The 27635-nt window shown below is 37.4% G+C and overlaps 2 protein-coding genes across 2 annotated transcripts in view; both read left to right on the forward strand.

Moving 5' to 3' along the window:
* LOC136243316 (uncharacterized) overlaps nucleotides 1-27635 on the forward strand; it is a 154683-nt gene that overhangs the window by 99403 nt on the left and 27645 nt on the right. The window contains exons 13-18 of the mRNA XM_066034840.1: nucleotides 5939-6140; nucleotides 6702-6790; nucleotides 9770-9958; nucleotides 17578-17649; nucleotides 17709-17908; nucleotides 19151-19293. Of these exons, the coding sequence (XP_065890912.1) occupies nucleotides 5939-6140; nucleotides 6702-6790; nucleotides 9770-9958; nucleotides 17578-17649; nucleotides 17709-17908; nucleotides 19151-19293 (895 nt within the window). The remainder of the gene's footprint in view (nucleotides 1-5938; nucleotides 6141-6701; nucleotides 6791-9769; nucleotides 9959-17577; nucleotides 17650-17708; nucleotides 17909-19150; nucleotides 19294-27635) is intronic.
* Nucleotides 11851-13540, forward strand: LOC136243410 (uncharacterized). Its single transcript, XM_066034919.1, has 2 exons — nucleotides 11851-13191; nucleotides 13243-13540. The coding sequence occupies exons 1-2, from the start codon at nucleotides 12388-12390 to the stop codon at nucleotides 13525-13527; spliced, it is 1089 nt and encodes a 362-aa protein (XP_065890991.1). The 5' UTR covers nucleotides 11851-12387; the 3' UTR covers nucleotides 13528-13540.

The raw sequence follows: 27635 nt of genomic DNA on the forward strand, positions 1-27635 counted from the left end.
CATGTGATCTAACAACAATATTATTAAGTAACACAATCTATCACATCACCTTTGGTGTAGCCTTATAATGCAAGTCTATTGTAGTTGCTTATTTGAAAATATTGTTTATGCTAAAGTCTTCACCTCTGGTACACTTTTATGATACCTCACAGAGTTAAATGTCCTTGAATTATTCCTGGAACAAAATCAGCCAAGTTGGTATTAAATATACAGTTGCTCAGAAATAAGCAATTCTCCTATGAAAAAGTCAGCCAATTCCAGGTTAAGTTCCATGAAGGCACCGTTTCGTGGTGCGTACCGTTTGCAAGCTAGAATGGTTGTTTGACTGACAGTCCAACATTTTATGCAACTATCAAACACATCAGTTATATGGAGGTTAGTTTATGGTGAGTTTGAGGCAAGCTAGTGTTGGCCTGGCATTGCCAGAATGAGCGCTTTGCCAAAATGAGCGCTTTGCGTACTTCGCACTCTCTATGCTTAATAAGCAAACTTTAGTTAGCATTAAGGTTAGGGTCGGGTTCAGCTTTGGTGGTTTCTTCTTCACCTTTGTCACTTTTGTTGCACATTGATAAACTAAGGGAGGTAGTTGGCAGTGGGTTGGAACATAGCCTTTGAACATTTCGAAGCATTGAAAATTGCTGTGACTCCAAAGCAGCTAAAACCTATTTGAAGGTTTGCATGTTCAGTTATATGCATGCGCACATTAACACATGGTGTTAATTAAGAAAATGGCATTATGAGATGCCAGCAGTACTTTGAGCAGCAGCCATGGAGAAAATGGTGATTCGAACACTGGAAACGTAAGAGTTGAAGACACGTACTACTTGAAGAAAAGTTTCAGCCTTTATCAAAATGGCATACTGGAAACAGACAGTGTATTCATTTGTGAGACAAAGAGCTCTCATATTCAAGAGGGACAACTAATTTACGAGACCATTTAGGGACGAAGCATTCACTTTAGCATTCCGCTACTATATAGCAAGCCAAGAACTGAGCATGCAACCTTGGATGATTTTGTAAGACAAACAAAGTGCATGCTAAGAAGATTACTGATCAAGTTCAAGTAAGTCAGATGATAGTATGAGATTTGCAACCGATTTGCAACCAATTAAATAATGTGAAGGGTTCAGAAGTTTTTAAAGTCATTTTTATATTTTTATTTACATTAACCACGAATTTGAGATGTGCAGAGATAAATTAAAAAGTTGCCTGGAATCAGAAACACCTCGTGTGTCATTACACCTACATTTGGACAAGTGTAGTCACTGAAGCATTCATGATGGTGACTGCTCATTACATTGATGCAAGATAGAAGATGCAGAACAGTGTATTAGAAACAGTTTTATTTCCTGAGAGACACACTGGTATGAACATTGCTGAGAAGTTGAAAGAGGTAGCTGAGAGGTGGGTAATTCATCATTTGTGTTGACAGCCAGTCACGACCAGGTAGCTATGTGTATATTGACAGAAGAATAGAGTTGGCAGCGCCTTCTGTGTTCAGCCTTAAGCATTAGTGCTACTGACAGACTAACAACAGTTGTTAAGAAGATTGTTAGTCATTTCAACCGCAGAGTAGCCCTGAAGGGAAAGCAAGAGCAAATGAAGATTGATGCAAGGAAGCTTATCAATAGCTGGGCTACTAGGTGTAATTGCACATACAAAATGCTTGAGCACATCCTAAAGCTTTGTTGGCCATATCATTGCAGTGCTATCTGATAAATTAGTAATGAAAAGAAGTGACCACTGTCCTCACTTGCATACATCTCCATCAATTCTTTGAGAAACTCCTTAAATTCCTGACTTAATTCACTTTCCTCTTTGTGTTTTGGCAGAGTAATGTGTTTAAACCGGGGGTCAAGTAATGATCCCATCAGAATAGGATGTGCTGGATGTGGCAACCTCAACTCAAAGCTCTCTATTAATTGTGCTGCCACAGTTTCCTTAAAATTTCTGATCACTTCTGAGTCAGATGATTCTTCTCTTGGTTAGCAAGCCATATACAATGGCAAACACTGAAGAGATAGTAAAAAAATGTAGTTGCAACACTGAATTGCTCAAGAATAGGCACAAGATCCTCAATAAATTTCCACTGTTCAGTCTTGAAGTCCAGGTAATGATGATTCTTTTTCTCCTGCCACTCCAGAAAAACAAAAATTGACTGCTTTAGACAAGCTACCTGGCCCTAAGAACCTTACAATGGAGTGATTGAAAAATACTTAGCTGAATCACCAATATCATGAAAGTAAAACCCTGCAAGTACGGTACTGCTCAAACGTAACATCGCACTCGTTCGCACTGCTCGATTGCGAGTGATTAAAAAACTTGCTAATTAAAGGGCATGGAACCCATTTCCTTTGTGAATATTCATCCCGTTTCGTATGGGACAAATACTCACAAAGGAAACGGGTGCCACACCCTTTAATTATCGAGTTTTTAATCACTCGCAATCGAGTGGTGCAAGCGAGTGTGACATTATGTTTGAGCAGTACCATATGTCCTTAACAACTCCCTAGAGTATAACCGCTAGCCCAAGTGCTGCCATGCAAGGGCTTGGTGTAACTGGTGGTGCTGTGATGACGTTGCAACATCAAAATGCAATAACATTATACAATGTAAAGGAATACTTATATTATACTATTCTCATGCATTTCACTAGAGAAGTACCAGCATAAGCACAAATACTTCAAAACAGCAGAACTAATGCTTGAAATTACTCTCAAGCACTTTAAAATAAGTGGTTAAAGTGTTTAAGTGCTTGACCCATATCTGTAAAAGAGACATGACACTATATGAGTTCAAAGCCTCCTGAGAGTATTAAGTCCTTAGCCCATATATTAAATGGACATGTCAGTGACAGTGAAAAAGTATCCAAGCACTTAATACTTTGATCTTTGGGAGATAATGGTGTCTTTAAATCCACTAAAAGACCTGCTAACAGGTTCTTAAAATGGTTAAAACCTGCTAGCAGAAAAGACCTCATACATCGCAAATCTGACTTTTGATCATTGATTTGCTATGCTCTCCCAAGCATAGTACAGCCTAATAACCTGCAGTGGGTGAAGTCACCCAAACCACTCCTTTTCTTTATATTAGCATCCCTAAAGCAATTTGATTATTGAGGTATCGTTTAACATTGTAGCTACATTTGTCAGGATGAACAAAGAAGTCCAGTAATATCACAGAAAAATTCTGTTTAGTGCCCACCTGTTTTCTAGAGTGCTTTAAGCATGTTTCATCTTCAAGTAAAACTGTAGATAAACTTTACCAAAGACCTAGATGGTGAGCATGGTTATTTTGCATTATTGGGTAATGTGGGTGTGGTCCGTACACGAAACTAAGCCTGGTCTTATACTGTTGTTGCATCATAAATACAAATACTTGTGACAACTCATCATCATCGTTATCACTCACACCAATTGTTACATTAATGCATCTGTTCTTCACACTGCTGTGACACCATTAGGCACGGTTCTAAGGGGGTTTCACTGGTTTCCAGAAACCAGTCAGCTTTTTTAAATCAAAAAAATAATTAAAACGGTAAGCAAAATTTTAGTCTAAAACGAGGTATATTACTAAGATAGTAACTTCTAGTGATCAAACTGCTTCTCTCCAGCACAATATTGCTCCTTGAACATGTTAAGCGCTTCTTAAAATAATTATCAATTAAGCCATTGTGACTTCTACAACTATTCCATAATGCATCTTTATAGACTTAGAGTAGTAAGATTTAACTGTGAAGCAATTCATTAGGGTGATTTTATTTATATTTAGCTAAAATAACTGTAATTAAAATGGACCCCACCCCTGATGGGCTTTTCTGCCTTTGAGTTGGAAACCTGTCAGCAAATTTTCTAGAACCGTCCCTGGACACCATGGCACGTATAATGGCAGCAACTGATCAGTTTCCTTGTTGACACAATTATCTTGACTAGCGTCCATCTTCAGGAAGCAGCGATAGGTGCGAGGTTTGATTTCTCTTCATCTCTTCAATGAAACATGTTTAATCTTCTGCACTCATATTAAGACCATGTGACAATTTTAAAACAACATCTAATTCAATCCCACAATGACTCCATTTATATGCCCATATAAAACATCCAATTTTCTAAGCCAGTTAGAGACCATGCCCTCAGATCTTTGTGCTTAAAACTTAAAAAACCTTGGCTTTGCCTCGGTTTTTAAAATCCACAAAAATCCTCATGCTAGGTCTCTAACACACTTAACACAGTGACATCAAAAATGTGCTAGCAAGCAAGTCATATTTATTTCTTCTGATGTTCTGGCTTCTTGCATTATACAAATTGGAATCGTTACACTAATAATTGTACTGCAGACAGAAAATGTCGCCTTTTGTACACGCTTGTAAGTCAATTTGATTTTCTTGATTGTATGGATGGCTTTTTTTGGCCACATGTAAACACTGTCCCAAGACAATATTTGGATCAACTAAAGTTACATGGACATATGTGACTGGATCTGGGAAAACCAGTCTTATCGCCCATGACAGTAGATTTGATTTTTCACCATGAACACAAAGCCACATGAATAAACTATCAAATTACAGTACACCATCAAAATCAGCTAGACTTGACTGGTCTGCTTTTGCTGGCTGCTTTTCCCAAGCTCAGGGTGATCTGTATGTGCGGTCTGGGACCTTTATGGAGCTATAGTCAGCCTGGGGATGGCTGTATGTGGCTGTACAGCTTCATGCTGTTCAATAAAGACCTGTGCTATTAAATTTCCTTCCATTTTAGCCAGTTTTGAGACCTGAATGGCCCATAACCTGGCCTAATTCACTTTTGCTCAAATTTGAAATAGAAGTTGTCCAACCCCAAAGGACGTTTCTCTAAAAGCAAATTATGCATTTCTGTTGTACTGTACTATAACTGAATTACAAATTTACGAAAACCGTATTTTCCTGGTTTCTCACATATTGTCTGTTGTCCATGTACATAACAGCTTTCCTTGGCTGCATAAGGCACTATTATGTGTCTTGATTTAAAGGATTGCCGTGCTCATGTTATATGGGCATGGGAATGCTTTAACATGTGCTTAAGGTGGCGGTTACCTGGAAGTTGTGGTTTTGAAGCCATTGCAAACAAAGCCATACGTCCTGCCACAAAAATTCATTTATTGCATCATGTGATTTAGTGTCTACGTAATAATTAAAATGGCAGTTGCACATACTACGGCCCATTGCCTTGTAACAAGAAGAATTTGTTACTGTTGTGTGAGTATATTTGAGAAGACATTCACTAAAGTAAGTAGAGTTATTTAGAACCTTTGTTCACAGGGATTCGGGTACTTTGCATGAAACTTTGGTGGCATACGTCATTTGTGGTTTTTGTATGGGATGCTAAACTGATAGTACAACTTTCTGTGTCAGTTTTTCTTGTATACTAGTGAGGGAGACCTCTGTATTAGTGTAAAATAAGCGATTGGTATTTGTAGCAGGGCTGCATGTCGGGAAAAAAAGATTTTTGTACTGCCTGTCGATGTTACAGCAGGTTTTAGGCCCCATCGCAGTGGCCAAAAGGACTTCAAAATCCCATAGCTGTGTTTCAGCCTGGCATAGGCTAAAGTTGTTTTGATGGTGCCCTGCTTATGCTGCTAAAGAATAGATTCCATGTTTTACTTCGCCATAATGTGCAACAAGCTTTGCGTAAACTGATGCTGAAAGTATTTTCACATGCTCTTACAATCGACTGTATAGCGTTGTTGTTCAACATCTAATGGCCATACAAATCAGCATGTAGATAGAGGAAGAGCTGGTCTACAACGTAACAGTGTTTGCTTTAGCGTAGCTCTCCAAATGTGTTCACAAATGAATTTTAAAAATATCTTTCAAACCGGAAATTGTGAGGTAACCGCCACCTTAACGATTGTATAATTTGTGCTTTGATGTAAACTGTTATGTGATTTGCTATATTGCTTGCAGTGTTTGTCATTTTTACTAAAACATTACTCTGGATTGCTAAATGATAATAAAATCTCTGATAAAGCTGATGCACGAACATTTCCTCCATCACTTTATATATTAGCTGTGTGTAGTCCATTTCAAGGCAAGATTGGTAATGCTGAAATTCTGAAACTACTGTTAGATCAGCACTTAGATGCCATCAACTTGAAGGATCGTGAAGGTAAGCTTACATGCTTATATGTATTGAAATATAGCACCTCCAAGCATTATGTACTTGAAAACATAAGAAAATTAAATGTGTTACAGCAATATAGAACATGCACATAAAGCCACAGTAGCACACGTTTAATCCATACTTTTAAATTTTAATGCTCTAAATAATATTGTGGCAATGCTTTTTGCCTTGATTAACATCTCTACAAGCATTTAGATTCAAATTTTTAACACTTTAAACCAGGCACACACCCACAGCAGTCCACAGACCAGGTGTGCGAAAAATTTATGATGCTGTGCCTCCATATGGTGGCTATGACCATTAATGGGTTAAGCACTTTTATTGCAGATCCTTACTACTGTTAACTACTTATATTGATGTTTGCAAAAGCAGGGGAGATCACCTGATATGTAAATTTGTCACTATGTTAATTAATTGCAATTAGAAAGGGATTAAAATTACACTTCAGGTGATGATCTCCAGCACTTTTATAGCTACTACAGTAGCTTTCCTTATACATAGATCAACTACTACCATGATTAGTAACTACAATGCTATTATTAATAGGTAGAACAGCTTTGCTGTGTTCAACTAACAATAAAAACATTGACTGTATGAAACTAATGCTACAATGCAACGCTGCAGTAAACTGTCCTGTAAGTGTTGTGTACATATGTGTGTGTGAATCACTACATATGTATGTATGTATGTTGTGTTTGTAAGCATATGTATGCATGTATGTGTCATATTTATCTGTAGTATAGCTGAGCTCAAATGCATGCATGGGCTCGATTTATACACCAGGTACTTCATCCCAAGCTATATATAGAATATATTGCCGAGTTTGTATAAATGCTGCGGTACTAAAAACTGGGCTATTAATTTTAGAGTAACATGTTATACACATTGGATGAACTTGTGTTTCATTGTTGATCCCAAACTGTAAGTTGATTGTCTCAGCACCACCTTATCCACTGCTCTAAGAAATAAATGCCTGGGCCTAAATAGATGCCAGGCTTGTTTAAATTCCAGGTCTAAAATCACTTATAGGTGTAACACATAAGTTCCCATGCTTTTGTATGGATAGATACAGTATGCATCATGTGTGGCTAAGCTATTTCTGTAAGAAAATATTTGAATATGATTATGATAACAATCAAACAGATCAATTGTCATGCGAATTTGATAGTGTATGATTGTGCTTTATCAGTATATAATCTTGTACCTATATAAGTGTCTCTATCTTCAACAGTAATGATTAGTCTTATAATTTATCAATCAAAACATTAATGTAGTATTCAAAATTTGATTAATACAACACAGTATATACTGTACTCTGATGCCCTTGTGGATATGCAAATACTGTTCCATCTCCCTGAGTCTTGATGATTGAGTCCTCTATTACTTTCTCTGCTGCTCCAATCCTGAAGCTGTGATCACAATGTTTAAAATGGTCATGATAATAGCAATTAATTTAAGGACTCTCTAGTAATAATAACATGTAAGTATTTAGCTATCAACAGTTGTGTATCCAAGGTATTATTACATCTGCATACTAGGTATAAACTGCTATTCCATGTACTATGAGAAATGTGCATGAGGCTCTATAGCTCAGTAAGAATCAGAATCTCAGCATTAAATGTTCTGTACAATGATATATAATTAGGCACATTCCAATTTATGTAAAAATTTGAACAACATAAGGTGTCTGAAGCATTTACCACAGAAATGAGATATTGTAAATTTTAAAACAATGTTACAGTATAAAGATAGACTTGATCTACTCTAATAGAACAGTCAGTATACTTCTGGTGTAATAAAACAGTCAGTAGCATGTATGCCTTTTTATAACACTGTCAAACAGGGGACATGACTAAAACGCGGAATGGACTAGGAAACAGACTCATAAACGAACTGACTCAAACAAGCCTAAAACGTGGTTTTATCAGTATAGCTCATAGCATAGCATCTCAAAAACAATACTACGTACAACAAAGGTCTTACAAAAGCTTTTGGTGATTTTAAAGCATGTTCGAGCCAACAAGCTCTACACTTAAAACTAGTGTTTAGTAAACTTGGGAGATAGCAGTCACAGGCAAAATTTTCACTATCAGTGCTGCAAACGTGGTTGAATTATAATTAATTGACTGTTGCAGTAAGCCATACCAGCTGATGAAGCCACAACGTGATGTGACTTTGAAACCTACCCATCACCTGTTACACTGAGAAGCAGCCGTGAAACTAATTGCAGCAACACAAATCGTAGTAATAGCATCTCTTCAACAAGTCTTGAAGCTTGTATTTTGGCTTGTTTACAGCATTTTAGTTGTGCCATGAAGAATGCACTTTAAATTCAGCATAAAAGAATGAAAATCAAGAGCAGTTTTAAGCACAGTGCTTAATATCGGCTTAAGTAATCTTTGAGATGATGTTCAAAGGTTTATTTACTGTCACTGCAGCGTATGATATTGTTTTGGAGTGGGTAACTGTGATAGCTAATAGACATTTTGGAGTAAGTTTTCCCAGTCCGTTTTCCACCAATCCGTTCTGCATTTTAGTTACGTCTATCAAATAGGATGACAGTAATCAATGGGTGCATCTCAAGATAATAATTATTATGCATTTTAATTGCTCATTTCAAAATATCATTTAACCTTTTTGTACCAATTTGTTGTTCCCTCAGTGAGCCTATCACTGACCAAAATGAGTGATATCCACCCCAAAACCATCTTCACTGTAAAAAAAGGCACAAACTACAAGTATCTGTAACCCAATGTAAAAACAGCTCAGTTGTAGAGAAAGACCTCATGAAAGTAAAAATAACTGGTAACTCAAAGAGCTGATATCTGGAGCGGCCAAGAATCAATCTTATATATAACTGCAATTACCAAAGTTTTAATCCATACAAGAACACCTTGTCTGTAAAACAGGTGCACAGCCATTAAAGTAAAAGTAACTGGCAACCAAAACAGCTGATATCAAAAGCGGCCAAGAATTAATGAATGTTGATATACAACCAATTGCAATTAACAAAAATTTAACATTGACCTTTAACATTCAGCTGTGTCCTATATTCATGCACTTTTGCTGCATCTTGAATTAATTTCTTTAACTCTAATTGGCTGGTAATTTGGCCGCCTTTTTTGCTCTATACACTGACTATTAAAAAAGGTGACCAAATCACCAGCCAATTAGAGTTAAAAGAAATTAATTTAGGATGCAGCAAAAATGCATGAATATAGGACACAGCTGAATGTTAAAGGTCAATGTTAAATTTTTGTAAATTGCAATTGGTTGTATATCAACATTCATTCTTGGCCGCTTTTGATATCAGCTGTTTTGGTTGCCAGTTACTTTTACTTTATAATGGCTGCACACTTGTTTTACAGACAAGGTGTTCTTGTATGGATTAAAACTTTGGTAATTGCAGTTATATATAAGATTGATTCTTGGCCGCTCCAGATATCAGCTCTTAGAGTTACCAGTTATTTTTACTTTCATGAGGTCTTTCTCTATAACTGAGCTGTTTTTGCATTGGGTTACAGGTACTTGTAGTTTCTTGGACGTGCCTTTTTCACAGCAAAGGTGTTTTTTTGGGTGAAGATATGTTACCATTTCTTGTGTTCATTACTTAGGACAAGCATGGCACTACCTGTCTGCATATTGCCGCATCAAATGATTTTACTGAGGGTGTACAATTATTAATTGATTATAACCATCCTGTTGATTGTGTTGATGATAAGGGATGGCCACCACTTCTCTATGCAAACTTCATGTCTAATAAAGAAAGCATATTGCTTCTTATGAATTCCAAACCTGATCAGGTATGAAATTCTTTTAAAGGTCCACTGAACTGAGGATTCACATGTCATTTTATTGAATAAATAGGTAGACTGTATCATGCTATGCACAAAACGCCTTTTTAATGATTTCAATTATGAGATAATAAACTAGTTACATCACATACAACCAAGCACACTGTGATGTAAGACCAAGAATCAAAGGTACTGTTACATACACACTTAATAAAACAAGAAAGCGCACAGTATGGATGGCGATATTAAGCTCTTTCTTCAACATTGTAACAACATTTTTAGGTGTACCTGATTCACTTCTCAGGGCAATATCCTCATGCATATATGACTTAAAATCTTGTGAGAATGGCTGAGCAAAAGTGGTGCTATCAATGACAATTACTTCTCTACCTCAATGAATATGCCTTTAGAGATATTCAAAGCAGCCGAGGACAAACCCTTTGGCTTACTCCTAACATTGTACTGTTGATTTACTGCCCCTTTCACAAGCATTCTTACATTCTTCACCATTACACCAGTGTATACACTAACCCACTCCTGTAGGCTTGTAACTGGCTGCAGTACAAGTTCTTACAAGTTAGTATGACTTGAAACAAAATTGAAACTGGCCATGTATAGACTGACATGTACACTTTTGTGTATTACACACATACTGAATTTTCTTGTTAAGATGCATTATTAATTTAATTGACTAACCACAATATACTAAACTATATTATATCTACTACACAAAACAAAATCTGACTTAACCACATGCACCAACCTATCACACTAGTAGCAAGGAGTGATAATAGTGTATTTTACCATTTCAGTGGACCTTTAGTATATGTAATACATACGATACGTACATAATAATTTATGTCAAAATACATCTATACATATCTATATTATACATAATGTGTGTGTGTACTTTTAGTATTAGGAATCATGTAAGAGAGTATATGTAAGTAAATAAGTATTTTAAAATTGTCAGAAAGTCTTTAAAATCTCTGTACTGAATGAAATATCATACAGTACAGTAGTACAGTATAGTAGGAATCCCACAAGAAATATGAATGATAGCATTACAACATAGATATGTGAGATTATTATTGTAGTAATTACATGGATTTTGCCACGTAACTCTATTATAATACCATCATTCATCTCTTGTTTTACTACTTTTATTGCTTGGATCCCTACTTCATTTTTAAATAATCAATAAACAAATGCTAGTATTGAGGATTTGTTGTAGTGTTTGAATGAAAACTACAAATTAATAGTTTAAATGTTTCTAGTAAGTAAAGCCCACATTAAATTAAAGTGTTAATCTAGAATTAAAGGCCTATTGCTATATATGTAAATTCTAAGCACTTGCTTCTTGAAATACTCCTTCAGTAAAGTGTGTGTAAACAATAGCTAAGTAAGGGTTTTGTTACTGTAAACAGCTTGACACCGCATTCCTGCATGGCAGGTGCATGAAGCACGTTGGGCTTCAAGTGCACCAGGACTCTAGACATCAAGCTGTAAAATAATAATAGTAAGTGTAAACAATAGCAAAGTACATGCTGTAAGCAGGTATGCATCATGTCCTGTAGGACTTCCAGCTGCATGGGGCGGAGAACAGTTCTCAAAAGTGGGGGGCAAGTCATGTGGGGTGGATGTAAGTTACAAAGTGTTTTTAAAATCATTAACTGTATCTTAGTGCGCAAAGCACACTAGCATGCAAAGCATGTCAATACTAGGGAGTCTGGGGGCATGCTCCCACTGGAAAATTTGAGATTTGAATGCTTCAAGATTGAATTTGAGACCATTTTCAGTGGTACATGTCTAATTGAATAGGATATTCCTATAATCAAGAGTTAATAATAGTAGGGAGGGAGAGTGTCTAATGCTCAATAGGCGTGTGTAAAATGAGCGCGCAGGACAATATGGCTTCTTGGCCAGACCTGTTAATAACATGAAAAGAGATGTGGAATGAGGCACGCCGCAGAAACAGAATATCGATATAAAATTATATGACTATTGTGTGCTGAATCTCGTGATCACCAGTTTATAGAACCATAGATTGAACGTGTTTGTTCAAGACGAGAATGTCGAAAAGAAGCTACGACGAACGACCTGAAGAAACTACTATCCAGCCCAAGAAGAAACGTCGGCAGATTAGAACTACGAGAAGAAGTGGCAATGGAATAGAAGTTGAAGGATAAGACAGAAACTATGATGAATGGCCTGAAGCAAGGCCTGAAAAAACGATCCAGCCCAAGAAGAAGCATCGGGTTAGAGCAATGAGAAGCGGCGATGAAATAGAGGTTGAAGGACACGACCTTCCTCAACAATCCACTGCCAAGCCAAAGAAGAAGCGTCAGACAAAAACAACGACCAAGAAAAGCTGTGGCGATGAAATGCTGAGTGAAATGCAACCCGAAGAACCTTAGAAAAAGTGTCAGACGAAAGTTATGAACAAAAAGACTTGGAAGACTTTGCAAGATTCAATAAGGTCCTTTGATGCAGCCGCTCTTGTTAAAGAAGGCACAACTGCATTGACAGAAGAATTTTGCGATGGCCACTTGACTGCTTTTATAAGTGATGTGTGTGAATCGAAGGAGTTGTTGACCGAGTTAGTGGTGTACCTCCGTGAAACATTTGCAACACTCCATTTTGAATGCAAGCAGCAAAAGAACTCACAAATGCAGTTCCAGCTTAAATGGTATTCATACTGCAGTGCATTTCTCCTCGATGAAAAGCACTCGATGAGTGCCATCAATCTTGAAGAAGCCAAGCATCCTATATTGGCAAACCTTAGACAGCAGTGGCTAGACTATTGTAGAGAGCAGGCTATAGAACGAAACTCATTTATGACAACATTGTCATCTGCTATTTACAATACTCTCTTGGAACATGTTGCCTCATTACAAGAATCCCAGAGTAGCTGTCCAAATATCTCACCAAGTGTACCTTTAGAAGAAGATGGTGTCTATTATTGGTTTGGTGGAGGAACCCTCTGTGAGATACTCCACAATCGATACAAGCAGATAAGCAGTGCAAGTGACAAGAACTTGATGTCAATTGAAATTAGTCTCTTGCAAACCATCAACACAAAGGACAAATCAGACATTCCAGATTATCTAAAATATCTAGATCGTGGATTTATGTATTTTCCACATAAAGTTTTTATTCCATTCTTACAGCAAGTTGATCAGAATGTGAAGAAGGTTACAAATCTAAAGAGTTTAAATGAACATGGAGATAATTTAGTAAAGGTACAAATAACTGCATGTACAATAACTGCTTGTATTTATTTGTCTCTGTAGATTGCTCATGAACAGTTAAAACAAAACCCATGCAAAGAGGAGTTTGTAGTGGCCTTGAAACAACGGTTACCAGTAACATATGTTGACATTGAAACAGAAATGGCCATAGATAACATCTACGAAGAATGGACAAGAAAGCTCTGTAATGCCAGGATACAAGAGTTTATACTAGCTACAAAACAGGAATTTGCGTCAAAGAAAGGACTGGCATCTACTACAGATGTGAACTTGCGCACTACTTTGTTAAGCACACACATAAAACTTTCTACAAAAGTAAACAAGTGAATAAAATGTGAAATAGTGAATAAAAAATTAATATCAACTTGAAGTATCACTCATGCATGGTGCCATATTTCTTCTTCTTTAATGGAATTTCCATGTAACTAAGGGTCTGGTCATGGTATCCTGATCCATTGTGGTGTGTTGAAGAACACTGTTTCACCAAGTGCACACACCTGGCAGTGGCATAGTTGCATACGTCCAACTTCCTACCTGAGTTGTGTTTGAGTTGGCTGAACAGGCTTTCTACAGCTGAGCCAGATATCCTCAGTGGGGAAACAAAATATCCTGGATGTCGGTCAAAGAAATATTTGCAGAAGGCTTTGAACCCATAAATATCAATACGGAGAAGATCCCATGTTGTATTTTAAGGAACTTATAAATGAGCATCGAAAACAAACCACTTACTTTGCCAAAAAAGGAAGGACTTTTGGGTATTTGATGTATGTGGAAATTCCTTATCTAAAAACAATGTTATGAATGTGCAGTAATTATATAAGTCTTGAAAATACCTTCAGTGAGAAGCGTAGACGTTGAAAAGTAGCTGTAGCCATTTGCAGTACTGTCGAGTCCAAGCTACAAATCTTCTCATGACACAGGAAGCCCTTTTCAAATATCCGATTGCATGCTTCCAAATACTGATGAGTTTCGATAGTCATGCCTATGTCAACAGGCAGGGGATCCTGGTGTGTATAGGAGTACAGCTCCATTAAAACTTGTTCTTGCTGTAGTGACATAAATACAATCTACACACATGACAAAAATTAATGAAAGTACCTGCATGATTTTTGCTGGAGAAACATTCAACTTTGCCCAGGCGTCCCTGAGTACATGCACTTCCTTTAATCGAGGAACCATATGGGTCTGTTGTTGCCTTGCTCGGTCTACCTCCCGTGTATACATATCAACAATGGTGGCCCAACCAAAAGAACTCTTATCTTTCCCATGCCGAAAAAGCATAGTTCCATCACTCTTTGATGAGAAAAGAGCATTAATCATGTTCTTTAGCTACAAAAAATATTAAAGATACACATCACACAAGTATGCACTGCACCTGGTGTGTGGGGCAGATGATCCAAAATATGAGATCTGGTGGTGCAAAGGGATTAATAAACCATGGCTGAACTTCAAATCGGTGCATCATCTAAAATTGAGTATGCACCAGAGTGCTCATGCGTCGCCTTGATAGCGGCAAGATTAGCTGCACAGCCATCACAAATTAACAAGCTGGTCTTGAGCTCATGGTGTTGAAATAGCTTGATCGTCTCCAGCACACATGAAAGAATAAACTTAGAATCTACAGAGTCTGCACAGGTAAAGTAAGACCCAACAGTGTCATAACTACTGGTTAGATCACGCTGCAGGAACTGAAGAATATATGATGTCTGTGCTGCAGTTTTGGGAGTCTGCAGGAGCTGGTAAATATCTGTAAGAGAAGACGACATTGCCAAGCCGGTCAAAGTTTGATTTCTTGAATTCCACATCAGCTGGCACCCTACTTTAACTTCGTCAAACACCAAGACTCCGTCTGACTGAGGAGGACGCTTTCCCCATTTTTCACACTCTGACTTAAACAGCACATACTGGGCAACCTGGTCTACAATACACTTCTTGCTGGCTCCTGGTTCATGTAAAAATGTACCAGTGTATGACTGTAGTAATGACCTTGACGGTAGCTGCAGTATATCAAAACTTTTTAAAGCTTCATATGCTGCTGCACTGCGAGTAAAAATTGCCAAAGCTACGTTTAAAAGGACATAAATTTCATTTTGTTATGGCACTATGTCTTACCCATCCTGATTGTCACCATGCTCCACTGGTTACTACGTTTGCCAGTCACTAAAAACACAAAAAGTGACCTCATACACTAGTCATGTAAAACACTCACCATTTCTTGCTTGATCTTTTTGAAATTGCTATTTTTGCTCTCTCTTATCTGTTGTCCATATCTCTCTCAATTTCTCTCCAACACCATGAGCTTCTCCTTCTTCAAATATGCGTTGAAGATCATCTATAGCCACTTGATCAATGGCATCCACCACTTTACACATCTCTGTGTGTTGCTCCTCTGCCAGTGCAACTTCAATTGCTTCATACCTTGCCAGCTTCCTTTTATCAATGCCTCTTTCCATTGCAGCATGTTGCTTTCTCTTCAATTGACTAGCAGGAGACATATATGTCAACCTAGCCCTTGATGAAGCAGCTTGCCGCTAATCTTTCTGGAAGGACTCTCATCCGTGGTACATTTCAGCTGCCAGTTCAAGTGGGAAAGCAATCATTTGCAAGCTGAGCACGGAACTTCAGGGAGAGCTTTGTCTGCAAGTCTAGCGTTAGATGGCAATTCAAACCAAAGCTTGCAATTTACCGAGTCCACCCGGTAAAATGGGGCCTTTGTACGTCAAACAGTTTTCACATCAAACCTGATTACATCAAAATAGTGTTCTTGGTAATGTGTCCAGTCTATTCCAGGGCAGAACTTGCATGAAGATATACTTGAAAATCTTTCCAGTATCTCATGTACATCTTCTTCATTATTCACAAAACCATCTTCCAGCTTCCGCATCAGAATATACACCTGATATGTGCAATCTTGTTGAATAGTGATGTGCACTCGAGAAGTGTAGCCAAAAGGTGGGTGATAAGATGGCCTACACATTGAGTGACAAGAAGAATTGGCTTGTTATCATCACTGGTGTTTCCTTCCAAGTGCAAAGACTAGCTCTGGAAACTTACTTTCTTCAATGCTGAGTACATGTTCTAATTGAAGCACACTGGGACTAACTGCTGCTTCGGACCTTGTTGTGTTGTTCTCGTTTTCTTCAACGGTGGGAAGAGTTAATTCTAATGGCTGTCTTACTGGAGACGGTTCTGAGGACGATTCTTCACGGATTCCTGTGCCATTTCTTTCACTAGATACAAAGCTTGGGCAGAGCGATCCTTGGAGAAGATGAAGTGAAGGCGATTTCTCCCTGAAGCCTTCGTGCACTGGAGTTCCCATCTATAGCACTAGCTGTCATAGCCAACATATCGATTTTGTAAGGCCATACAAATCATTAATGAAACGTGTTTAATGTGGTTATTTACATGTTTTAAAACTACAAAGGAATGCAATAATAACCGGGGTGCTATGCGCGCTCATTTTACACTGGCCTATTGAGTGTTAGACACTCTCCCTCCCTACTATTATTAATTCTTGCTATAATATTATGGCAATGACTATCATTAAGATACTGTACAATTAGATGCACCAGTTATTGAAGGCATTTCAGATCGACTCATGCTCTTGATTACATATAGATATATGTGTTAATGAAGATATATTGAATTAATTGTATAGCAGAATCAACATATGACTCTGCTGAATGTTCTATTAGAGTAGTTAGGTGACTGCTCTATTAGAGTATATCGATTTTGTGCACTCCCAGCATAGATTCATGCAGTTCTCCATTCTTGCATAACCTTTTGCACAAATCCCAGTAAATTCAGTAAAGCAAAATAAGTTGGCTAATAACTACAATAGTTGTTTTACTTTGACAACTGGGCATTAGAAAAGTGAGGGGCACTGCCCTCCACTGTTGAAAGTGGGGGGGGCAGTTGCCCCCTCTGCCCCCCCCCCCCCCCCCCCCCCCCCTTATTTCCCACCCCTGAGCTGAATACGCACCTGATCATTTACATTGGGTGCCCACCAATAGGATTTGAGAGTTTTGACTTTATATTCAAATGCTCTTAACCCTTTGAATTTTTGTCCATTTGTTTATGCACCAGAATAAGTTTTTAAATTAACAATTTTTTGAATATATTAGTATGTATTTGCATTGTGGTAGAATAGCAGTAGCAGTGTTATGGTTTTCAAATTCAAAATTAGAAACTTTGAAAAAGTGAAAATGTAATGCTTTGATATTATCTCCAATATTTTTAATGGCAATTTTATGCATGATAGTCGCACAATTATTTTCTGATGCTGTACAGTACATGGATAAGCATATAGTACATGGATAAGCATATAGTACATTACATACACATGATCATGAAAACATTTCATTTTGTATTTTGCAGCTATATCTGCTAGGAAAATTACTAAAAAGAAGTAGAAATGTAGTAGTTGAAGCTAAAGAAAAAACTTATAAAGTAAGCACTCCTCAAGAAATAGCTATATGCATATACACATAACTACTTATTGTCTGCAGCAAGTACAAGATGTATTAAAAATAATTGCTCAGGATGAAGTTTACTACAGCACATTTAATGAGATGTTCAGTAACTTTATCTGTGCCAATCCTGATGTTTTAACTGAAGGAAGCAACATAGCCCTTGTTGAAGAGTATAAAAAATTATTGAATTTTACCAACAAAAAGAAATGGTTCAGAGCAATTTTGGAGAGCAAACTGTAAGTACTTTCTTTACTTATAGTCAGTATAATAGTATTGTCTAACTATGTAACTTTAGTATTGATAATCATTACTTCTTAATGTACATCACTGCAGTCTTTTCTTTGCTGCTGTCATTATCATCAATTTCTCACCTTATCCACTTTCAAACAGTATGGTAGTACTGTTTATTGGGGTTCCCCTTAAAGAGACACGCACCATCCAAAATGCCGCCATTAAAAGCCATCACAGAAACACATTTCATGCTTTGAAAATAACTTTTACGGAATAGCCTTAGTGTTTCAAATCCAGTGCTAAAAACAAGAAGCACTCACAAATGGCCAGATAAGGAATTTTAAAAGAAAATTGCCAAATCCTGAATTTTGGTCTGCCTATGTACCTGTCAGCCTGTCTGCCTGACCACAATTGCAAGGTTAGAGGCCAAGTGAAACATCATTTTGTGCCACAGTAACAAACTCTCTGGTAGCATGTATTTTTCTGGTTTTGATGAGTATTTGCCTTCTATGCTTTCCCTTTCCTTGTAATTACATGGTCATCTTCTTCTTCATGCTAGAAAACCATACTGAGGCATTAATTTTCAACATCAATACTTTCCTTAGAGGAGCATATTTAGATACCACAAAACTATTTGAAAGCCACTGTAGGTAGAGTAGACACATGTGGCTGCACTCATAAAATGATTGCTGGTCTGACCACACCTCTACATGATCAGACCATGCTGCCTCACACTTAATGATCAAAGCACACTGTGACCACACCCCTTAGTAATTTAGCTGCAGTTCTGCTGTAGAAAGCTAGACATGACAAACCATGCTATTGTATATAGCCCACTCAAAACAAGCAAGGTACTCCAATAAAGCAGTCACAGTCACACGTGTATAACATGACTATGTATCCTATAACAAAATAAGGTTACATACTAGTAAAATGAAGTAGGGTTCCAGCGATAAAAGGTAGTGAAGCAAGAGATATGAATGATAATAGCTACGTATTGCAACATAGCTATGTGGAAATATTCCTACATTGGCATGCAATACCAAAGTGGTTTTTTTCCGCATAGCTATGTTGTAATAGCTATCATCATTCATATCTCTTTCACTACTTTTTATTGCTGGAACCCTACTTCATTTTTAAATTAATAATTTTTTATTGTACTATTAGCTATTATAATAGCCTTTTATTTGAAGGCCATATATTTGTACTAAGTAAAATTTGAAAGCTTTTCTTATGGTTTTTGTTAGTGAGTATGATGATGATCAAGGAGACAATGTTACTTTTGTTGTTAAACGAGGAGAAGTTTTTATGTCAGCCTATAAGCAGTTGCAGAACAGAAGGCCATCCAGCTTAAGGAGAAGTTTTGACGTCACTTTTAGTGGTGAACCAGGTACGTATGTATGTCAGTACAAACCCCATGTCATTATCAGTGTGTAGCTATATAGCTTAAATTTCTGCCATCAATCAATATAGTCATGCTAACACAAGCATCTAAATACACTGCAAACTTCAGCTGTACCACTAATTTACATTATTGGAGATACAATGATGCAACAATTATATACAGCAATAATTTGAAGCAGTATAATAAGTCAGAAGGTCAATATCTCGTAGTACCTGTATAGTTGAATTATTAAAATGGTGTTTTGTGCATTGCTTGATACAAACAATACATCCATACAATAAATCATACATGAAATTTTCATTTCAGTTGACTTTTAAGTTCTACCAACAGTGTTCACATGTCACTCTTTGTCGATGTGCCAGGTCATTATAACAAACATTTATAGAAATTTGGAATTTTATCAATGTATATGTGGCATTACCAAAGACCTGTTACATTTTTAATGTACAACACATCATGATAGAAGGAATTATGCAACTCTATAACATTGTATACAAATCATGTCTTTGTTGGAATACTCCTTGACCAATCATAGCATTCAAATGCATCAGTAAATTATTGGTTTGGATGCCACTGTATGATGTCAGTGCGACAAATAGCTGAAGTACGTGCAGATGCTACTACAGTATTCACAAAATAGTACACAGCAATAGTCTTAGTAACAAGCACATTTTGCATGGGCACAACTAGTATGGACTAATGTAAATTTGCACTTTTGGTGATGACCCCTCTTGTTTAAGCATTTTTACACTTTTTACAGTAAAAATGCTGAAGCAAAGGATTATGAAAATCACATGTAGCACAAATGTAATTCCTACTTTAGCTATGCTTTATCACTAATTATTCATATGGGCTAAGATATGGATTACATTTTCACTTTTTACTATAATGATATCTATACTAGCTTTTTCTTACACTTGTATTCTTACCCAAAGTTTGATTGTAACTTTGTTTACTTTTTCTTTTAAGTTTTAGCACAAACACCACTGTAGGTTGACACTACTAGTTACAGTATGATAATTTCATAAATAGAATACTTTTCAGTAAGACTAGATGAATAAAAAATTGGAAATTTAGATGAATAAAAAATTGGAAATTTTTAAATAGGAATAGGGATCGCTGAAAAAAGCCACAAAACAGGAAGGGATCGCTGGGGTGGTAATGTAAACCACAAATCCCTATTTTGACTCTGTCATAAATCTTCACTTACATGCTATTTTGAGGTGAGTCAAAATAGGGATTTGTGGTTTACATTACCACCCCAGCGATCCCTTCTTGTTTTGTGGCTTTTTTCAGCGATCCCTATTCCTATTTAAAAATTTCCAATTTTTTATTCATCTAGTTTGTGTACTTTTTATTAATTCAATAATGGATTATGAAGAAGACTGTTGTGAATTGCATTCTGCATAGTAACACCGTCAACATTTCAGTACACACATGAAACTGATCAAATTGCAATGTGCATGAGAGTCTCCTAATATGAGCTACAATGTACATTACTGGTGCCTTTAATAGCTGTCAATTCAGTGCAAGGATTGCTGTTATACACGTCACTTGACTGCATTATTAGAGTATTTACATGACTGCTCTATTAGAGTATTTAATTGGATAACCCGCCCACGTACAATAATCACGGAGCGAAAAAACCACCTTGCAACAAACTCATCAGCCCAGATTAAGCTTCCTGGCCTATACTGAGTTTAATAAAGACGAATTCTATTAGCCACAAGTAGCACACACCAAAAAACTAAACTCTTGTATGGCTTCTCGAGCGTAATGGCATTTTGGCAAGAATAAACGGCCTGGTTTGGGCTGTTTCCATCCAAAAACAAAATCAAAAATAGGTCATGGACACGCACAATGATCCATTCAGCAAGCCTTGCTACTTTTTATCCCAGGATTCTCCTTGTAAACTTCGCTATGCCTGTGAAAGAAGAATAATAAGAATAATAAGAATAATAATAATATTATGAATAATAATAATACTAGACATATTAAAAATTTAAAATAAGAAATAGGGATCGCTGAAAAAAGCCACGAAACAAGAAGGGATCGCTGGGGTGGTAGTGTAAACCACAAATCCCTATTTTGACTTTTTACACTCAAATGGAGCATTTATAGAGAGTCAAAATAGGGATTTGTGGTTTACACTGCCACCCCAGCGATCTCTTCTTGTTTCGTGGCTTTTTTCAGCGATCCCTATTTCTTATTTTAAATTTTTAATATGTCTAGTTTGTGTACTTTTTTCCAAATCCATTTATGGATTATAAGTTAATTGGCACATTAGTGTAGTAAGCTAACAGAGATTCCTTGGTTTAAAAGGCTAACTCATTAGATATGTTAATGCAATATTAATTTTGTAATCTATGATAAAGACTGTATTTTCATCCTGATTCATTTGTACACGCACAAAATATAAGGCAGGATACATTAATTCCTAGTCTATACTCAGTGTTTGAGCCATCATCGTCACACTTGGTGCCATCGCTGAAAACACACTGCTATATGAGCTACCTACCTGTCAGAAGAATTACTGATTGTGCACCTATCATACAGGAGACAGTGTTGATGGCAGCACAGGAGACTTGAAGAAGAACAAGATGTCTTAGGTGTTTATTCTAACAGAAGGACAAGAATGAAACTCTATGATACAAGTTATAAGAATGGTAACTGTTAGTGTTATAATTCCTGTAGAGTCCAATTTTTTTTCATAAATTTTCACGTGATATAATGATGCATACATCAAGCACGTACATTATAGGTGTAGAGTTGTCTAGCAGAATAGGTAGTGAAGAGATAGCTATACATTGTAGCTGTAGCGCTATTACTGTAGCGATGACGCTTTACAACACCTTTGTATAAATGCACGTATGAACAGGGCTGAATACAGCAGCAACATTGTGAGTTGGTATTAATCAAGCTAAATAGGAGATGGCTAGGCTTGGCCGAAAAGTCTTCCTATGCCGGTGTCTGCATGTACAAATCACAATGTCACTACCAGTGGCCAGTGGCGTAGCCAGTCTTACATGATTACCAGGGATTTGGCAGTCATTACCGTAACCCATACATGCAGGAGTACTTTAAACTGGCATATTGAGTTCCAATTGCCAGGACTTAGACTGGGCTCTAGCCCTGGAAAGCCTAGGTGTAGCCTGCTAGCAACAGTGCATCACAAAGTGGAACACCATAGGTATAGTCAGCAAAGTCTGGTTAGCATGCATGTGGTCATGGCTAAATGTTTGCAACTGTCAATGTCACTAGCTGATCGGAGAGTGTGCTAGAATATGTACACAGTAGCTAGTTACAGTGACATAATCACAGTAGCACACAATCCTCCCATATAAGACTGTCAGGCTTCACACTCTGTAAGTTGTTTATGACATGGATACCATATGGGAGGGTTGTTGATGATATGTGGTTAGACCACAAAATATTTTTAAATGGTAGGGTTGAAATAAACACCCCACCCAACCTTTTTTGCGTGTGAAAAGCAGCCATGATATCAGCGCTACCACAAATCCCTATTTTGACTCTCTGTCATAAATTTTTAGTTACATGCTCTGTCATTTTGAAGTGAGTAGGGATTTGTGGTTTACATTACCACCGACAGAGAGTCAAAATAGGGATTTATGGTTTACATTACCACCCCAGCGATCCCTTCTTGTTTTGTGGCTTTTTTCAACGATCCCTATTCCCATTTAAAATTTCCAATTTTAATTCATCTAGTTTGTGTACTTTTTAATTAATTCAGTAATGGATTATGAGATTTCTTTTATTGATAATAAAGACTGTTGTGAATAGTGTAATTTTGCATTCTGCATAGTAACACTGTCAACATTTCAGTGCACACATGAAACTGATCAAATTGCAATGTGCATACAGACTGAGAGTCTCCTAATATGAGCTACAATTTACATTACTGGTGCCTTTAATAGCTGTCAAATTCAGTGCAAGGATTATAGTTATACACTTGACTGCATTATTAGAGTATTTAAGTGACTGCTCTATTAGAGTATTTAATCTGGATAACCCGCCCACGTACAAAAATCACGGAGCGAAAAAAACCACCTTGCAACAAAGTCATCAACCCAGATTAAGCTTCCTGGCCTATACTGAGTTTAATAAAGACGGATTCTATTAGCCACAAGTAGCGCACACCAAAAAACTTAACTCTGAGCGAGATCTTCTCTGAGCGTGATCTTGTATGGCTTCTCGAGCGTAATGGCGTTTTGGCAATAAGAAACGGCCCGGTTTGGGCTGTTTCCATCCGAAAACGAAATCAAAAATAGGTCATGGACACGCACAATGATCCATTCAGCAAGCCTTGCTACTTTTTATCCCAGGATTCTCCTTGTAACCTTTGCTATGCCTGTGAAAGAATAATAATAATTAATAATAATAATATTATGAATAATCAAGACACACGGTAGTGTGTCGTGCGGCCCAAGAAGTCGGCGCGCCACACCGTAAGTATATTAACAGGAAGAAAGAAAACACAATTTTCACACCTATGTAGCTCTGTGATCCCTTATCCGATTGGAACCAAATTTGCTGGAGACGTGCCGCCCAGTTAGGGGAGTCTACATACCAAATTTGAAGAAACTCGCTCCAGCCATTTCCGAGATACGAGCGAACAAAATTTCGTTTTAATTTCTTCGTTTTTTTCTTCATCTTCATTTCGCACACTTCGCAAAATTCGCCATAAAACACGAATGCGTGCTCGGATTCGGCTGAAATTTGGCACACTTAAAGGGCTCATTAAGGCGGATCTCCGTACCAACTTTGGTAGGAATCCGATGAACATTCATGGAGTTATGACCGATTATTTGCGTAAAATAAGGTCAAAGGTCTGTCACGCCTACAGGGTAAACCCCTTGGAGGAATCAGTTGCAAATTGATATGTAGATGGAGCAACCATCGTAGGAGTGCCTTTTTGTGGTTTGAAAGGAATCGGGATAAAGACCATGGAGATATGACACGAAACCCAACCTGTGTCAAAATTACGTGATCGATTTTTATGAATAAAAAAACTATTAGTTTTCTTATCTACCAGGCAAACCGCTTAGAGCAACGAGCTGAAAATCAGTATGTAGCTGGAATAATCATCATAGAAAGTCCTTGCAGTAGTACAGAAGAATCGGATTACAAATCACTGAGTTATGATTCGAAAGGCAACTACGTGCAGCAAATGCGAGATCAAGATACTCTAATAGAACAGTCACCCTAATAAAGCATTCAGCTGCAATTATGATTTACTCAGTTATATTACATTGTAAGTTATTCTGTAGGGAATTCAGCTACAAACAAGTCAACCTGTAGTCAGATCAGCTAGAAGAAGGTACCCAATAGAGAGTTCAGCTACAAAGAAGCCATCATGTTGAGAGTTCAGCTCAAATAAATCACCCTGTAGAGAATTCAGCTACAAACAAATTGCCCTGTAGAGACATCAGCTAGAAGAAGTTACCTTGTAGAGAGTTCAGTTACAAAGAAACGGTCATGCAAAGAGTTTAGCTGCAAACAAATCACCCAGTAAAAAGTTCCGCTATGAACAGATCACACTGTAGAGAGTTCAGTTAGAAACAAGTCATCCTGTAAAGAGATCAGCTAGAAGAAGTCACCTTGTAGAGAGTTCAGTTACAAAGAAACAATCATGCAAAGAGTTTAGCTGCAAACAAATCACCCAGTAAAAAGTTCCGCTATGAACAGATCACACTGTAGAGAGTTCAGTTAGAAACAAGTCATCCTGTAAAGAGATCAGCTAGAAGAAGTCACCTTGTAGAGAGTTCAGTTACAAAGAAACAATCATGCAAAGAGTTTAGCTGCAAACAAATCACCCAGTAGAAAGTTCCGCTATGAACAGATCACACTGTAGAGAGTTCAGCTAGAAAAAGTCATTCTGTAGAGAGATCAGCTAGAAGAAGTCACTTTGTAGAGAGTTCAGCTACAAAGAAACCACCATGTAAAAGAGTTCAGCTACAAACAAATCACCTGTAGAGAATTCAGCTACAAACAAATCACCCTGTAGAAAGATCAGCTAGAAGAAGTTACCTTGTAGAGAGTTCAGCTACAAACAAATCACCCTGTAGAGAGTTCAGCTACAAACAAGCCACCCTGTAGAGAGATCAGCTAGAAACAAGTCATCCTGTAGAGAGTTCAGCTACAAAGAAACTACCATGTAGAGAGTTCAGCTGCAAATAAATCGCCCTGTAGAGAATTTAGCTATAAACAAATTACCCTGTAGAAAGATCAGCTAGAAGAAGTTACCTTGTAGAGAGTTCAGCTACAAACAAATCACCCTGTAGAGAGTTCAGCTAGAAACAAGCCACCCTGTAGAGAGATCAGCTAGAAACAAGTCATCCTGTAGAGAGTTCAGCTACAAAGAAACTACCATGTAGAGAGTTCAGCTGCAAATAAATCGCCCTGTAGAGAATTTAGCTATAAACAAATTACCCTGTAGAAAGATCAGCTAGAAGAAGTTACCTTGTAGAGAGTTCAGCTACAAACAAATCACCCTGTAGAGAGTTCAGCTAGAAACAAGTCACCCTGTAGAGAGATCAGCTAGAAACAAGCCACCCGTAGAGAGTTCAGCTAGAAGAAGTTACATTGTAGAGAGTTCAGCTACAAAGAAACTACCATGTAGAGAGTTCAGCAGCAAACAAATCGCCCTGTAGAGAATTCAGCTACAAACAAATTACCCTGTAGAAAGATCAGCTAGAAGAAGTTACCTTGTAGAGAGTTCAGATAGAAACAAATCACCCTGTAGAGAATTCAGCTAGAAACAAGTCACCCTGTAGAGAGATCAGCTAGAAACAAGCCACCCTGTAGAGAGTTCAGCTAGAAGAAGTTACATTGTAGAGAGTTCAGCAGTTTAGCTGCAAACAAATCGCCCTGTAGAGAATTCAGCTACAAACAAATCACCCTGTAGAAAGATCAGCTAGAAGAAGTTACCTTGTAGAGAGTTCAGCTACAAACAAATCACCCTGTAGAGAGTTCAGCTACAAACAAGTCATCCGGTAGAGAGATCAGCTAGAAGGATCACCTTGCAGAGAGGTCAGCTACAAAGAAATCACCCTGCTTCATCTTTTCTTCTTCCTGTAGTAAAGAAAAAAATGACAGGTTAAAAAAGCCCTAAAGCCGGCCTATGGCCGGCTTTGGGGTATACAAATACAAAGAGAAGTGAAATCTAATCCAAAACAGCCAAGCTGTAAAAAAAGAGTGCGGCCCTGAGAAAGGCTATTGTGAAAAAAGATGTGAAATCAAAGGTGGCGGCCAAGAAATGGCTGTGATGGTAGGTTAATGGTAAAAATTTTAATAACAACAATTCAGTGAATTTGGTGCCGCTTGGTCTTGGCACAAAATTCACCTGAATTGTCGTTATTAAAATTTTTACCATTAACCTACCATCACAGCCATTTCTTGGCCGCCACCTTTGATTTCACATCTTTTTTCACAATAGCCTTTCTCAGGGCCGCACTCTTTTTTTACAGCTTGGCTGTTTTGGATTAGATAATAATAATATGAACAAACGGGCATATTTCAGTTTTGTCTGAAGTACACATACTGTTTCCTTTCCACTTGATACTTACTAGTGGACCAATACTCATTGCAAAGAACCACTAGATGGTTGTTTTGAGTTGAATAATGCTTTTCAAGGTGGTTTTTAGGTGTGAATTCTATTAGGATTTTTGCAAAAAACATGGGCGATCCCTATTATGAATCCACTACCGTGGTTCATGATGAACAAACGGGCATATTTCAGTTTTGTCTGAAATACACATACTGTTTCCTTTTGACTTGATACTTACTAGTGAACCTATACTCATTGCAAAGAACCACCAGAGGGTTGTTTTGAGTTGAAGGATGCTTTTCAAGGTGGTTTTTAGGTGTGAATTCTATTAGGAGTTTTGTAAAAAACATGGGCGATCCCTATTATGAACCCACTATCGTGGTTCATGATACATACCATACGTATATCATAAATAATCTAGAAATTAATGTAAATATTGTATTTAAAATCCATACAGAGTATTGTCCTTAAAAACTCCACAATCTTGTAACTAGAACTTTTGAAATGATGATTGATTGTATTTGTAGTAAGCAGTCCCATATGTGAGGGTCTGGTCTTACAATTACCCAAATGCTATTATATATCATTCCTCATTGCAGGCTTGAAATTTGATCAAGATACACGTTAGTGTGTCATGTAGCCAAGAAAGTTAGCATGTCGCACCATGAGTATATTGGCAGGAAGAAAGAAAATGTGATTTTCACGCCCGCATAACTCCATGGTCCCTTCTCCATTTTTGCATTATAGCTGTCTACAAGGT

This window comes from Dysidea avara, chromosome 13 (genome assembly GCF_963678975.1).
Source record: "Dysidea avara chromosome 13, odDysAvar1.4, whole genome shotgun sequence".
Classification (NCBI taxonomy): domain Eukaryota; kingdom Metazoa; phylum Porifera; class Demospongiae; order Dictyoceratida; family Dysideidae; genus Dysidea; species Dysidea avara.